The sequence below is a fragment of the Malus domestica genome, chromosome 14 (assembly GCF_042453785.1).
Source record: "Malus domestica chromosome 14, GDT2T_hap1".
NCBI lineage: Eukaryota > Viridiplantae > Streptophyta > Magnoliopsida > Rosales > Rosaceae > Malus > Malus domestica.
In genome coordinates this window covers 5,303,604-5,317,590 of record NC_091674.1, presented here as the reverse complement: position 1 = coordinate 5,317,590, position 13,987 = coordinate 5,303,604, and the positions used below count along the sequence as shown (strand labels likewise).

At 39.5% G+C, this 13,987-nt stretch overlaps 3 protein-coding genes across 5 annotated transcripts; 2 read left to right on the top strand and 1 right to left on the bottom strand.

Moving 5' to 3' along the window:
• The first annotated feature begins 2,599 nt into the window (after positions 1-2,599).
• LOC103430899 (large ribosomal subunit protein eL21z/eL21y) lies at positions 2,600-4,142 on the top strand. Its single transcript, XM_008369041.4, has 2 exons — positions 2,600-3,015; positions 3,686-4,142. The coding sequence occupies exons 1-2, from the start codon at positions 2,779-2,781 to the stop codon at positions 3,941-3,943; spliced, it is 495 nt and encodes a 164-aa protein (XP_008367263.1). The 5' UTR covers positions 2,600-2,778; the 3' UTR covers positions 3,944-4,142.
• Positions 4,143-6,666: 2,524 nt separating this feature from the next.
• LOC103434397 (serine/arginine-rich splicing factor SC35-like) lies at positions 6,667-12,107 on the bottom strand. 3 transcript variants are annotated; one of them, XM_029092109.2, is made up of 10 exons: positions 11,126-12,107; positions 10,923-11,008; positions 10,742-10,820; positions 10,254-10,333; positions 10,069-10,135; positions 9,303-9,374; positions 8,898-9,125; positions 8,619-8,799; positions 7,903-8,519; positions 6,667-7,775 (listed from the first exon to the last, which is right to left on the bottom strand). In XM_029092109.2, exons 2-9 carry the CDS (start codon positions 10,996-10,998, stop codon positions 8,514-8,516), a joined length of 789 nt encoding a protein of 262 aa, XP_028947942.1. In that variant the 5' UTR covers positions 10,999-11,008; positions 11,126-12,107; the 3' UTR covers positions 6,667-7,775; positions 7,903-8,513. The 3 variants fall into 3 exon arrangements, with proteins under 3 accessions (XP_028947942.1, XP_028947941.1, XP_028947943.1); XM_029092108.2 differs by having other exon boundaries at positions 6,667-7,032; positions 7,549-7,775; positions 10,923-11,225; XM_029092110.2 differs by adding an exon at positions 10,446-10,530 and having other exon boundaries at positions 10,254-10,359; positions 10,923-11,190.
• Positions 12,108-12,288: 181 nt separating this feature from the next.
• LOC103434396 (3'-5' exonuclease-like) lies at positions 12,289-12,924 on the top strand. Its single transcript, XM_008372733.4, has one exon. It carries the CDS (start codon positions 12,289-12,291, stop codon positions 12,922-12,924), a length of 636 nt encoding a protein of 211 aa, XP_008370955.1.
• The last annotated feature ends 1,063 nt before the right edge of the window (positions 12,925-13,987 follow it).

The window sequence follows — 13,987 nt, the reverse complement described above, 5'->3', positions numbered from 1 at the left end:
ATCCATTACCAACGCAAAAAGGTAAGGACTTAAGGATGAGCCTTGATGTAATCCTACAGTTATGGGAAAGCTTTCGGTTTGTCCTTCATGAGTTCTTACGGCAGTCTTTGCTCCTTCATACATATCCTTTATAGCTTGGATATATGCTACTCGTACTCCTTTCTTCTCTAAAATCCTCCAAAGAATGTCTCTTGGGACCCTATCATACGCTTTTTCCAAATCTATAAAGACCATGTGTAAATCCTTTTTCCCATCTCTATATCTTTCCATCAATCTTCGTAAGAGATAGATTGCCTCCATGGTTGAGCGCCCTGGCATGAACCCGAATTGGTTGTCCGAAACCCGTGTCTCTTGCCTCAATCTATGCTCAATGACTCTCTCCCAGAGCTTCATTGTATGACTCATTAGCTTAATACCCCTATAGTTCATGCAATTTTGTACGTCGCCCTTATTCTTGTAGATAGGCACCAAAGTGCTCATTCGCCACTCATTTGGCATCTTCTTCGTTTTCAAAATCCTATTGAAAAGGTCAGTGAGCCATGTTATACCTGTCTCTCCCAAAAGTTTCCACACTTCGATTGGTATATCGTCTGGGCCTATTGCTTTTTTATGCTTCATCTTCTTCAAAGCTACAACCACTTCTTCCTTCCGGATTCGACGATAAAAAAAGTAGTTTCTACACTCTTCTGAGTTACTCAACTCCCCTAAAGAAGCACTCATTTCATGTCCTTCATTGAAAAGATTATGAAAATAACCTCTCCATCTGTCTTTAACCGCGTTCTCTGTAGCAAGAACCTTTCCATCCTCATCCTTGATGCACCTCACTTGGTTTAGGTCCCTTGTCTTCTTTTCCCTTGCTCTAGATAGTTTATAGATATCCAACTCTCCTTCTTTGGTATCTAGTCGTTTATACATATCGTCGTAAGCCGCTAACTTAGCTTCTCTGACAGCTTTCTTCGCCTCTTGCTTCGCTTTTCTATACCTTTCACCATTTTCATCAGTCCTCTCCTTGTATAAGGCTTTACAACATTCCTTCTTAGCCTTCACCTTTGTTTGTACCTCCTCATTCCACCACCAAGATTCCTTTTGGTGTGGGGCAAAGCCCTTGGACTCTCCTAATACCTCTTTTGCTACTTTTCGGATACAACTAGCCATGGAATCCCACATTTGGCTAGCTTCCCCCTCTCTATCCCACACACATTGGGTGATTACCTTCTCTTTGAAAATGGCTTGTTTTTCTTCTTTTAGATTCCACCATCTAGTCCTTGGGCACTTCCAAGTCTTGTTCTTTTGTCTTACTCTTTTGATATGTACATCCATCACCAACAAGCGATGTTGATTAGCCACGCTCTCTCCTGGTATAACTTTGCAATCCTTACAAGTTATACGATCCCCTTTCCTCATTAGAAGAAAATCTATTTGTGTTTTTGACGACCCACTCTTGTAGGTGATCACATGTTCTTCTCTCTTCTTAAAGAAGGTGTTGGCTAAGAAGAGATCATATGCCATTGCAAAATCCAAGATAGCTTCCCCATCCTCGTTTCTCTCCCCAAAACCATGGCCACCATGAAAACCTCCATAGTTGCCTGTCTCCCTGCCCACGTGTCCATTTAAATCTCCTCCTATAAATAACTTCTCCGTCTGAGCAATTCCTTGCACCAAGTCTCCAAGATCTTCCCAAAATTTCTCCTTCGAACTCGTATCCAACCCTACTTGAGGTGCGTACGCACTAATCACATTGATAAGTTCTTGTCCTATTACAATCTTGATTGCCATGATTCTATCTCCTACCCTCTTGACATCTACAACATCTTGTACCAAGGTCTTGTCCACGATGATGCCAACACCGTTTCTCGTTCTATTTGTGCCCGAATACCAAAGTTTAAACCCTGAGTTTTCTAGATCCTTTGCCTTACTACCAACCCACTTAGTTTCTTGTAGGCACATAATATTTATCCTTCTCCTCACCATAACTTCCACTACTTCCATAGATTTTCCCGTTAAGGTTCCTATATTCCACGTTCCTAAACGCATTTTGCTCTCTTGAACTCTACCCTTCTGTCCTAGCTTCTTCACCCTCCCCCGTCTAATAGGATCAAAGTACTTCTTTTGTGTGTCCCGGGTAAAGTTGATAGGAGCATATGCTCCCAAACAACTTTGAGTGGAGTCGTTCGAAAAGAAGTTTCTATGGCCCCCTTGCTCATTTAACACTGCATCCGGGTGCCGATGGAGATACAGCGACCCTTGCTCACTTATCACTGTGCTCAGGCCACACAGCGCGCCACTTACGGGTGACGCCCTAGCTTTAGCGCGATTTTGTTCTGGATTCATTTTCATAAGGATTCGACGTGATCATGGAGTGCCGGCTGTCGACTACCTGACGCCCTCCCCCTCCTCCTTTATCCGGGCTTGGGACCGGCCATGTAGGACATAGGCGGAGTTGAAGCTGAATGTTTACCAAACATAAAAAATTCCCAGCTTTTTTATAGGTATTATTTTTCAGAATCACCTCAGTACAAAATCAAGGCTAAACACAGCGTAAAAGAAGCCGGTGGTGCAACCTCAACTAACTAGCCCATCAAGCAAACATATCTTAAAGAATGATAAAAATCTCTTGACAATGTAAGCCCAGGCCCACATCTCAAGAACAAATCCGAAATACCAAAACCCTACCCGCCTCACCAAACCTCCTATAAATTCAAGATAACAGAGCCACACACACACTCTCATCTTGAGAAACCAACACCCAAACCCTAGAGACGCAGAGGCCTCTGAAAAATGCCGGCTGGACACGGTCTCCGTTCCCGGACTCGCGATCTGTTCTCGAGGGCCTTCAGGAAGAAGGGGTACATCCCACTCTCCACCTACCTCAAGACCTACAGGATCGGCGACCATGTCGACGTCAAGGTTAACGGCGCCGTCCACAAGGGTATGCCCCACAAGTTCTACCACGGCCGTACCGGTCGCGTCTGGAACGTTACCAAGCGCGCCATCGGTGTCGAGATCAACAAGCAGGTTAATTTCATTTTTGTTTTCTTGTATTGTTTTGGATTTTGGGTTGCCTGGAAGGTGTTTGATATATGCTTGTGTGAAAATCTATGGATTCATTGGTTCTTGTTGAAATTTCGTTTCTTTTAGATTGATTTGGACTTCGCTGACTTAAATGGCATGGCATGAGGGTAATTATTATTGTGCTGTTGCTGGTGTTTTTTGCCGTTAATGGAAATGGTTGATTAGATTTAAACGTTGCTATATACTTTTAGGGTTTCATATAATGTTAGCTTATGGATGCTAGTTCTACTGTTGATGTGGATTTATAATGTCACCTATCGGTGACGAAAGTGTTTTAGGTTAATTGGTATATGATACATTTTGGCCATTGATATAAGCCTGTTGTGTGTGCCCTATAACGTGTTTAATATATATTCCATACGGTGTATGCTCGAGGCTATAGGATGAATGTTACGAGAGTGGAGAATGTAAGTTAATCTTTCATGTTGATCCGTTTGGAATTCCGGTTTTGAGCATTGCAGATTGATTATCGTTGGAAGCATAGTGTTTTGTTGTTTTGTATGTAGGGGAATTCTGTCCTGCTTTGGTCACACTGTGCAGTGAGTGTTGTATACTTTATTTTTTTAACTTGATCACCAAAAAATTTAAACAGTATGCTTCTACATGATATCAGGTTGGAAACAGAATCATCAGGAAGAGGATCCATGTGCGTGTGGAGCATGTGCAGCCATCAAGGTGCACCGAAGAATTCCGTTTGAGGAAGATTAAGAATGACCAGCTGAAGGCCGAGGCTAAAGCAAAGGGTGAGGTCATTAGCACCAAGAGGCAGCCGAAGGGACCGAAGCCTGGTTTCAGGGTGGAAGGTGCCGTCATGGAAACTGTTACTCCCATTCCTTATGATGTCGTCAACGATCTTAAAGGAGGTTACTAGGTTTAATTTCCGTTTGCTTTGGTTAATTCTGATGGACTGGCCGCTTAATGAAATGTTTCCGTAGTTTCTTTTGACAAATTTTTGATCGACTTTCATGTGCTGCGGTAGAGACTGCTCGGATTTATGTCTTATGATATATGTTATGTTTTCAAGTACAATTTTGTGCGAATGTGGAAGTTATCATCGGAGTTACCTACAATCTATAGGGTTGTGCTTAAAACTTTTCCTGATTATTCCATCCTCTGCTTTTGATTAACTTGGTCTGCAGGTTCAACCTTGCTGTTTTTTATAGAACTGAACTAGCACAATTTTGCTAGAATCTAAGATTCAATTTGGTTAGATCGAATATGCCCCGTTTCTTTATGCCTACATTTCGATCGCTTGCTCTCTAATACGCAAATTTGTAGTGAATTGACAGTACATGACGCAAATTTGTAACATGAAATAATGAGGTAAAAGGATTTTTAGCCAAATGGTCTTTGAGATTGGTTTAAATGGTCATTTTTGTGCTACCATTGAAGTGGTTCCCGAGTTCGTTCACTGTTAATCATTTTGGCCCTTCTTGAAAAATTTGTCAAAATCCTGAACTCTCCCTCTCTGCCTCTTCTGAACTCCTGAAGCATAGCTGGAGAGGAGAAAAGTGGTCGAGAGAATTGGAATTCGGAAACCAAGCTATTTTTTATCTGATTTTTTGAAAACCATTTTCGAACTGGATTTGAGAAACGATTTCCTATTGGGACACCAACTATATCTATCTATCTGTATATACGTATGCAAAGGCATTACCGCCTTTAGTCTTGCTTCATGCTTTCTTAAGTCTTCCCCTACCCGTTACTGTCGCCGTCAGTTTCATCTTGTGGTGGTTTTCTTTGGTGCTTGTTCCACTACTGTTTATACGGATGGCGGCGATTTAGAAGGGTAGATTTCTAATGGCACAGTTGATTACAACGAGTGGATTTCATCAAAAGAATTTCATGTCGGCGACGAATTCATATTTAATTACAAACAGGAAGAAGATTTTGGGATGCTAGTTATTCAAGAAGATTATGACAATTGCAGCCTGTCACTTGCCTTATCCCATTACGGTGCCTTTACCGCCCTAACTTTTAATATACCAGGCACATACTATGTTATTTGCGGTGAAGCTCACCACTGTCAAGTTTGCCAAAAGATTAGAATCAAGATCAATGCCCCCGAAATAGAAAACTCAGTCGCCAGTCCAAGCCCCTCTCCTTCTCCATCCTCGACATCAGGTTCTTCCAAAGCAATTGTCACCGAGCTAAAATCACTAGACCGCTCGAGTATTTGATCTTTTGGATGCTTGGCTTGAATGTTGCCATCTTTTTGTATCTACTGCATTTAAATGAGTTTTAACGAAACACTCCCGTCACTGTTCATTTTTAACGAAAATAACATTTTCTCTAAAAAGTCACTCCTGGTACTATTCACTTACACCACCTTTTTGTCCTTTTGATTAAAACTCAAAGTTTTCAAGTTCTTTTCATTAGATTTCCTTTAAATAAATCCATATTGCAGACCGAAAAAAGTTCATAAGTCGTTTAAATGTATTCTTTTTTATTTTATTCGGATCGATTATAAATGAATTTGTGCTATGTTACATTAGTTCTAGCTTATTTATTTTGTTAAAACCTCCTTCCCTCTCAGAAAAATCAATCATACGAAGCTCCAAGATGAGACACAGAGAACAACAAAGTTAAAATGAATGAAACATTTATCTTAGCCAAATAAATTCGACCTGAATAATTGCATGCAGGAATGCTCCAAAGAGCCATCTGATGTGGGAGTTTCTGCACTTGCTATTGTCAGGATCATCAAGCACAAAGTTCAGTAAGTAACGTTGCCGTTATTAGCCGGAAGATTTCCGTTCGGCTTAATGTTTATGTTGCTCACTAAACGGGCGGTTTGGGACAGCTCAGACATAAGAACCCAAATTCGTAAAGCTTTTGACCTCTCTATGCTTTTCAACTTGCCCCGTTTATGTCTCTCAACTTCGAATTCGTAAAGCTTTCAGTTGACCTCTCTAAGCTACTCAACTCGCACCGTTTATCTCTCAACTTCTTTAACATTTTCCGCTTCCCATTTCCTAGACAAAGTTCACTTTTAGGCTGCTCGACGACTGAGGAAGACGACTTGAACTACGTCGTCCCCTTCTGTGTGGACGGTAAAAAAAAAAAAAATGTAATAGGAACCATGGACCCACCCCAAACCGACCCATTTGAAACAGGCCAGGTTAGATCCGATTCTAAAACTCAAGCTCTCTACCCGGTCCAGTCCGCCCCATTACATTTTAAAACAGATAAGGTTCAGTTCCTCCAAAAATTTGGGCCCGGGTAATTTCAACCGTATGGGAAGACAATAAAAGAAGGCAAAGCAAGCATACCATGGGCCAAGAAAACAAAGGAACGGGGCAGAGAAGGTGCAAGTGAGCAGTGGAGGAAATGAGAGAAGATAAAAACTGATATAATGTAGTGCCTCAGATTACACACCTGTTCCGAGTCCGGTTCAAGATGTAAGAAAATTAGAACTTCATATCGAAAACGTTTAGTCAAGGACAACACAAGAATACACGTTTAGTCTATCGCGGAAACAATGATTTAGTGATGCAGCATTCCCCTATATTCTTAAGTTCTCACCTATCCATGCTTAAGAACACAACACAAGAATACAAGTTTTCAAGCATGAAAATAAAACAGTCTACAACGTAAACGAAGAAAAGGGACTCAATGTTTATTGTGAAAAGAAAAACAGGTAAAGATTCTCAACAACCTACATGTGTAGCACAAGAAAAGCAAAAGGATGTGATAATTCGACAAAGGATCATTATATACAAGTGATCTTCACAAGAGCACCCCATTGTTAATTGTTAAATGCAATTATTGGCACGTAAATCTTTCATTTTATCAATCAGGCATACCAGAATGCAAAGTAATCTTTCGGTAATCAGGACGTGCGAGATAGATTGCCAAGCAGCCATTCTCAGTGCCCCAACTGGTCATAGCGCCAAGCAGCCATTATCAGTGCCCCAACTGGTCATAGCCTACCGATCATATAATGGCAGCAACTGCAAGCTGCACGTGGTTATTCGCTAGAACTTCAGTTTGTCCCGAACCCACACATGACTATGATACAACATAACACAGACCAGCTACCACTTCACAGCTAGAGCCAAGAAAGTGTGATACAAGATATATATAAATTCAGCAGCAAAGGTTATACAATTGAAAACAGGTTGGGACTAGATACAGTAGCCTTAAACCCTACGGGATTATGGAATTTCCATAGTCCCAAGGGACTGAGGTCGTTAATAAGGAATGGATCGCACAATGTTCAACAAAATGGATTGGAAATGCACCATATGAGCAATACAAAGGCACGTGAGAGGGGTTTCCAAATCCCTACAAGGAAAGAGTCATTTACAAATCTCTTTTACATGCCTTTGTAATGCTAATATGGTGCATTTCTAATCCCTCCTATTATCTAATATTTTGTAATTCATCCCTTACTAACTTGACATCAATCCCTTGGGAACTGAAAATCACTCATCCAAAACATAGCATAAAGAAATTAACCATAAACCTGTTTACCGTGTCTCATTAATGTGACTGCAAAGTTGAGCCCAACATACAAGGTTCCCTAGTTAGTATCCACACTTCAGATTGGGTATTCGCATCACGGTTACTCAATGACAGGTCCTACTCATGTGCATCATCAGGCTACAGGGAAACACCAGTTCAACTTCTACCATCACAGCAACTACAAACCCTTTCAGGTTCTTAAGGAACATGTCTGTCCAGCTCACATGCAGCATCAGCTACAGGTAAACACCCAGTTACAGCCATAACAACAACTAAAACCCCTTTAACCGACTATCAGGTCAAGCATAGAAATCCTAATTATATAACACTATCAGAAACAAATAGCCAAGCCATATTTCTTACCAACATATATCACGTATGGAGAAAATCAGCTTAACCTACTGGCCCTGCAACCAGCTCACTGCAAAAACAATCATACTTCTAAAACCAGCATCACAACCACGACGTCCATCTACAAACTAGAAACAGCATCAACGGCTGCGAATCAACATCCTCTTATCCTGGCCTCAATCACTCTTTTTCACAAACAACTATAAAACCCAAGAAATAGTTCCTGAAGAATCAGTCTTCCTATAAACTGAACTAGACAACTTAAGACCACAGACTCATATATCAGTAATAATGCTACAAAGAAGATAAAAGCGAATAGTAAACTGCACAAGAACAAAAATGAAGGGAAAGACACTACGAAACTTACAACAGACTATCCTATGTAAATAAAACCAATGTACAAACTACAAGCCCACAAGTTGCCAGATTATCCCAGCTAAATAAAGAAAATTCACAAGGTGCAGCATTTATATATTAGAGTACTAAATAAACCCGTCCTATTGAAACTAGCACTTAAAAACTCCAAAAGAAACAAGCATGATGATCAGGGGTCCCCGACATTAGCAGGGCTGCAACAAGTACACAACACGGGGTGCTTCCATGGTAGTTTCCATACAACAATATCAATCCTGTAAAATAAGGTCAAAAGTTACCATATCAATACTCTTCTCCCATGCAAGTGAAAGTAATAATTTCAGAAGCAATCAAAACTATAGACATCAACTCACATCAACATCTGAATTTCGAGGGGATGGGCTTTGAGAATCAGCAGGACGATGGCGTAGTGAAGCACTTCGAGAGGTTGGGGATTGTCCATCACAACTACGTCTATCAGGGCTGGCACTGCGGCTCCTGCTTAGTGGGGAAGGGCTCTTACGAGGACTAGGGCTACGCCTAGCAGGGGAGGCACTGCAATGCAGATTAGTATACGTTAAAGATAATCAAAAGGAAGAAATAGCATACAACTATAAATTCAACATAAAAAGGATATTAGCTTGGATTAAAACCTATCAATAGAACGACTTCGATGTGGACTCCGATACGGACTCAGACTCCGCCTTTCATCATCATAGCGCCCCCTTCCCCTGCCCCTGTAGTAATCAGGACTGGCACTGCGGCTCCTGCTTCGTCGGCGATAGTCTCTATCCCTCCCATGGTATCTGTCACGGTCATACCTGTCCCAACTCCTACTGCGACTTCTCCTGTAGCCACGGTCTCTGAAGTCATCTCGGTACCTGGAAGATTTTAAATAGTAAGTTTCAGGCATTCATTTGAATATCATCAAAAGTTTGTAAAGAAAACTGGAATAATTATCAAAATCTTGGCATGGTGTAGCAAATTGAGTTCAGGATCCTTGAAATCATATGACAGAAAACTATCCATCAAAAAGAAAGACCAAGAGGAGAACTAACCTTCTCCGAGGACTGCGACTTCTTGACCTGTGCCTTGATTTTGGTAGAGCTTCAGAAATCCTTCCTTTATGACTGAAATAAAGGCAAAAGCAAAAAGAAAGTTAATGGAAGCCACAAAATACAAAATTAGATTTTCAATATTCAATTCCATTATCAATGCAGCTGAAATACCAAGTTAATAACACACTACGCAAATTTGCCCCCTTCAGTTTTGGCTCAAAGGCATTTCAGGCATAAAACCAAAGCTATGGTTTTGTGAGATCCTTGCATGATTCCCCAACGAAACCGTTTGAGACTAATAAACAAGCTTTGGTTACACAACCAAAACCCCTTCTAACCAAAACAAGGGTTTTCAGTTTAGTATTCAGTGTTGTACAATAAAAAGAGATTGACCTGCTGCATATAGAATTGATACCATATACCATAGTATAGAATTGAAAAAAGATACTGCAATCTGTTGACAAGCACCGATACCAAAAAAGACAGGTAAAATAACATCAACAGGGTCGCATTAGTATCAATACATTTCCAGGTATAGAATACACCAATTGAACAAAACAGACAATAGATCAACCTCAATAAGGATTTAATATTTAAGAGTAACATATGCAGTAGTTAAGAATAATTTTCAAACAAATAGTATTAAAAGCATATGGGAAGGCCTAATACAAGTTCATAGTTCCCTCGAGGTAAATAAAGTACCAAAAAAAAAAAATTCAGCCACCAAGAATCCACAATAAGAAACATCAATAACTGACAAACTTACATCCTCTCTGCATTTGGCCCATATTTTGCAAACTGAACAGTTATCTCGCGGCCATCAACAACTCTTCCTGCATAAGTATTTAGAATTGTCAAGACACTTGATAAGCAGTGACAATTAAAAAAGGTAGCAAAAACACATAAATATTAACAGCAATAGTAATGATAATAATCAGAAAATTTGCATACCATCAAGCCTTTCAACTGCTTTCTGAGCCTCATCTGCATATTTGTATCGTACAAAAGCAAAGCCCCTCGACTCCCCAGTCCTAAACCACAGGAGGGAAATAAACATCTAAAATTCAGAAACAATTTGTGTTAACCATATACAACAACAAAATTAAGGGGGAAAGGACATAAATTCAAATGTGCACTTCCTACAATTAACTAGGCCTCCACTTCAAGAGAAGCTAATTGCTCCCCCGAACACTGTAAACAGGTGATCATAAGCGTCGAATTCCCATATCTTCTCAGCAATCATAAAAATAAGAAAAACAATTAATGTTTAGATACAATCACAAACAAAACCTTCATAACTTATCGTAACACCGATTTTCTCAAATGGTTTTCCTAACATACATATCGTTTTCAAACAAATCAAAGATACTTAATTTCTCAGGAACCAAACAGAATTAATGGAGCATTAAAAAAAAAAAAACATCTTTATCGAAACGAACCTTCGGTCCCTGGGGACGAAGACGTCAACAACCTTGCCGTACTTATCGAAAAGTGGAAACAGATCATCAGCACTCGTACCTGTTCATAGCAACAAATCAATCAATCAACAAATTACCAGCACTAAAGCCTGCCAAAAACAAATTAGAGAGAGAGAGAGAGAGAGAGAGCGAGCGAGCTTACGGAAGGTGATGTTGAGGACGAGGAGAGAGTAGGTGTCGGTGATGTCCGGAGGGCCAGACCTACCGAAGTGAGACATGGTTCTTGCACTGAGAGAGAGAGAGAGAGAGAGAGAGAGAGAGAGAGAGAGAGATTGGGAAATTGGGAATTTGGAATTAGGGTTAGGGTTTGTGGATGGTAGAATTTGGAGGGTAGAAAGATCGAACCTTCGTGAAGTAACCTTGAGATTCTGCACTCGAGTGGAGCCTGGACGCCTATTTGGGGGGCGGGGGGCGTTGGCGATTGGATCATCCAATTTGGGTATTTTGGCCCGTTTGGAAAAGTACTTCAGAAATTTTAAAAATTGCTCCTTTTAAAGGGATAATTTTGCTCCTATTTTAATAGTTTTTATCATCTTACTATTTTAATGTGTAAAAAAAAGAGTTCGACACATACGCTTCCTTTTTTAATATAAAAGAATAAATAACAAATTTCTTTTGAAATTTTGATTAAAGGGCTTTGGCTCCAAATCTTATTATTTTTATTTTTTAAATTACATGTCATTACTTTAAAAGCGTGGGAATTCAATGGATTGGGGAAAATAAATTTTCTAGATTGTGGGTAATTAGTTTCAAGGTGAAGATGCGTTTAAACTAATAACATGTACTTTAAAGAATAATTGGCAATTGATCAAAACCTCTTAATTAAATCTTAAAAAGAAACCAAAATGTTTTGATCTAGAAAGTATTGAAAAAAATGTAAGGGTTCTAATTTCTATTAAAAAAGCTCTATTGCCTTTTTACAAAAAAAAATAACGATATTCATAAAAAATAACTTTAAGAATACATTAAAAACATATGTGTATACGAATTTAACATAATTGTAAAAGCAAAAACACTAATATTTTAATTTCGGTCATATTTTTCTTTTGAGGTAAAACCATCACAAGGGAATCTCGAATTTGTTGTTAATGTTTATATCTCTTAACTTGAGTGTTTATATTTTCCTTCTTCTCATTTTAAAGCCATAACTAGATTATTGAACCCCAAAAAATTCTAAAGGTAGCAATAATCTTTGTTGGCTCCTAATTTTTAATCTTGTCAAAATAAACTCAACCTAAATCTTTTTATTTTATTTTTCATAAAATTCAAATCTGTTTACTTCTATTATCCTCCGATCAAAACTACAAAGTAAAAGGAAAAAAAAAAACCTTCAACACTAAGGAAAGAAGCGAAAGGTACGTCAGTTAATCGCCCCTATAAAACCTCACTTTTACCGCTGTCTATCATTCATCGTCAGACCTCTTGCGTCTTTGCCGTAATCTTCATAAAGTTCCCAAACCGTTCAAAACTTCTCCACACCATCTTCTTCTTCTTTCCAAACCCTAGCCATGTCTATCAGCATCACAGACTACGAGTTGCGCTACGACACGCACAGCATCTACAGAGTAGATTTCTTCGATGACTACATCGAAACCGTAGTCACGCACACTCCATCCAAGGTCAAGTACTGGATCAACAAAACCCGATACCTACACCGTTACCGCCTTCACAAACTCATCGTTGGCCTCGATGTTGAGTGGCGTCCCAGTTTCACTCGCGGTGTGAACAACCCGGTCGCAACCCTACAATTGTGTGTTGGCCACCGCTGCCTCATATTTCAGTTGCTTCATACCCCGGGAATCCCCAGGTGTCTTTTCAACTTTCTGGCGGATCCGGACTTTACCTTCGTCGGCGTTGGGATCAAGGACGATGTTCGAAAGCTTTGCCTTGAGTATGACCTTGCGGTAGCAAAGTATGTCGATCTTAGGGAATTGGAGGCGAGAAGGTATGGCTGGAGTGTGCAGCGGAGAATAGGGCTAAAGGACATGGCAGCAGATGTTCTAGGGCAGGAATTTCAAAAGCCAAAGACTGTTACAATGAGTCACTGGGATAAGCCGTCCCTTTCACTTGAGCAAATCAAGTATGCTTGCATCGATGCTTTTGTTTCTTTTGAAATTGGGAGGGCTTTGGGCGCAGCGAATTAAAGCGGTTGGATTATGTTCAAGGTTTTTTTTCCTGTTTTTTCTTGTTATGGATGAACAATTACCAATAAGCTTAATGCATATGTTATGCGTGTTTAATTTAAATTTGTATGTCCTTTTGAATTATTCTATATGGCAAGTTCGGGAACTTTTGTGTTATTTCCAAATCTTAGGTCTCACCTATGTTTCTGAATTTGGTATTCAAACATGCGCTCTTGCACCCAATATCATTCGATGAATCCAAGTAGATTGAGAATATTGGATGAACAATACACATAATTCGTCCGTTGGGTTTTACTGCAGAGAGAGAAAGGGATCTCTTGAAGAAAAGAGAGAGAGAAAGTTTAATTGGGTTTTACTGCTGAGAGAGAAAGGGATCTCTAAAGAGAAGAGAGAGAGAAAGTTCAAAGAAAAATGGAGGAAAAGAAAGGCATAAATGCTTTACAGCCTAGGGCCACTAAACAAATGATGGTTGATTGGGACTAGCATCGGAGAAAGGCTGTGGAACATGAGAGGTATGTCGGTTTAATTGAATAAAATAGGGCTTTTCTTTCGAGTTTGGTCCATTTTGTGACCCACTATTTTGTTAAAAAAAAACAAACTAGATCCACTATTCTTTGTACAAAATTAGAAAAAGAAAAGTTAAAAAATTATACACATATATTCATATTTTATGATATATATTATAAATTTATGTAAATCCGTCTAGATCGCCTAGGTGCCCCTTAAACCCCACCTAAGCACTAAGTTCTAGCCCGCTGCATGATTAGAGTCTAACGTTTTTTAAAACCTTGGTATTTAGAAGTTGCTTTTCTATATATACTGCTACCATTCATTCAGGCTTTCAGTATTCTGCATTTTCTACATTGGCCACCTGTAATTGATTGAATATGAATCGATCAGAGAAGGACTTACGTCTTTCTTCCTGAAATTGAATGGTCTTTGTATGCTTGGCCTCAAGTATTCGAGGAGTTGGTTGATAGATGTTTATTGTTGCACTATCGTGAACCTTGGAACTTGTTTTTTTTTTTTTTTTTTTTATAAATAATGTGGTGTTTTTCATCAA

Excerpts from the sequence above, each read along its gene's own strand:
- LOC103434396 (XM_008372733.4), top strand. The coding sequence starts at position 12,289 with ATGTCTATCAGCATCACAGACTACGAGTTGCGCTACGACACGCACAGC.
- LOC103434397 (XM_029092109.2), bottom strand. The coding sequence starts at position 10,998 with ATGTCTCACTTCGGTAGGTCTGGCCCTCCGGACATCACCGACACCTAC. Across the intron at positions 10,821-10,922 it reads CGTCCTCAACATCACCTTCC|GTACGAGTGCTGATGATCTG; the intron begins GTAAGCTCGCTC and ends TGCTATGAACAG. Across the intron at positions 9,126-9,302 it reads AGTCGCAGTCCTCGGAGAAG|GTACCGAGATGACTTCAGAG; the intron begins GTTAGTTCTCCT and ends AAAATCTTCCAG.
- LOC103430899 (XM_008369041.4), top strand. The coding sequence starts at position 2,779 with ATGCCGGCTGGACACGGTCTCCGTTCCCGGACTCGCGATCTGTTCTCG. Across the intron at positions 3,016-3,685 it reads GTGTCGAGATCAACAAGCAG|GTTGGAAACAGAATCATCAG; the intron begins GTTAATTTCATT and ends ACATGATATCAG.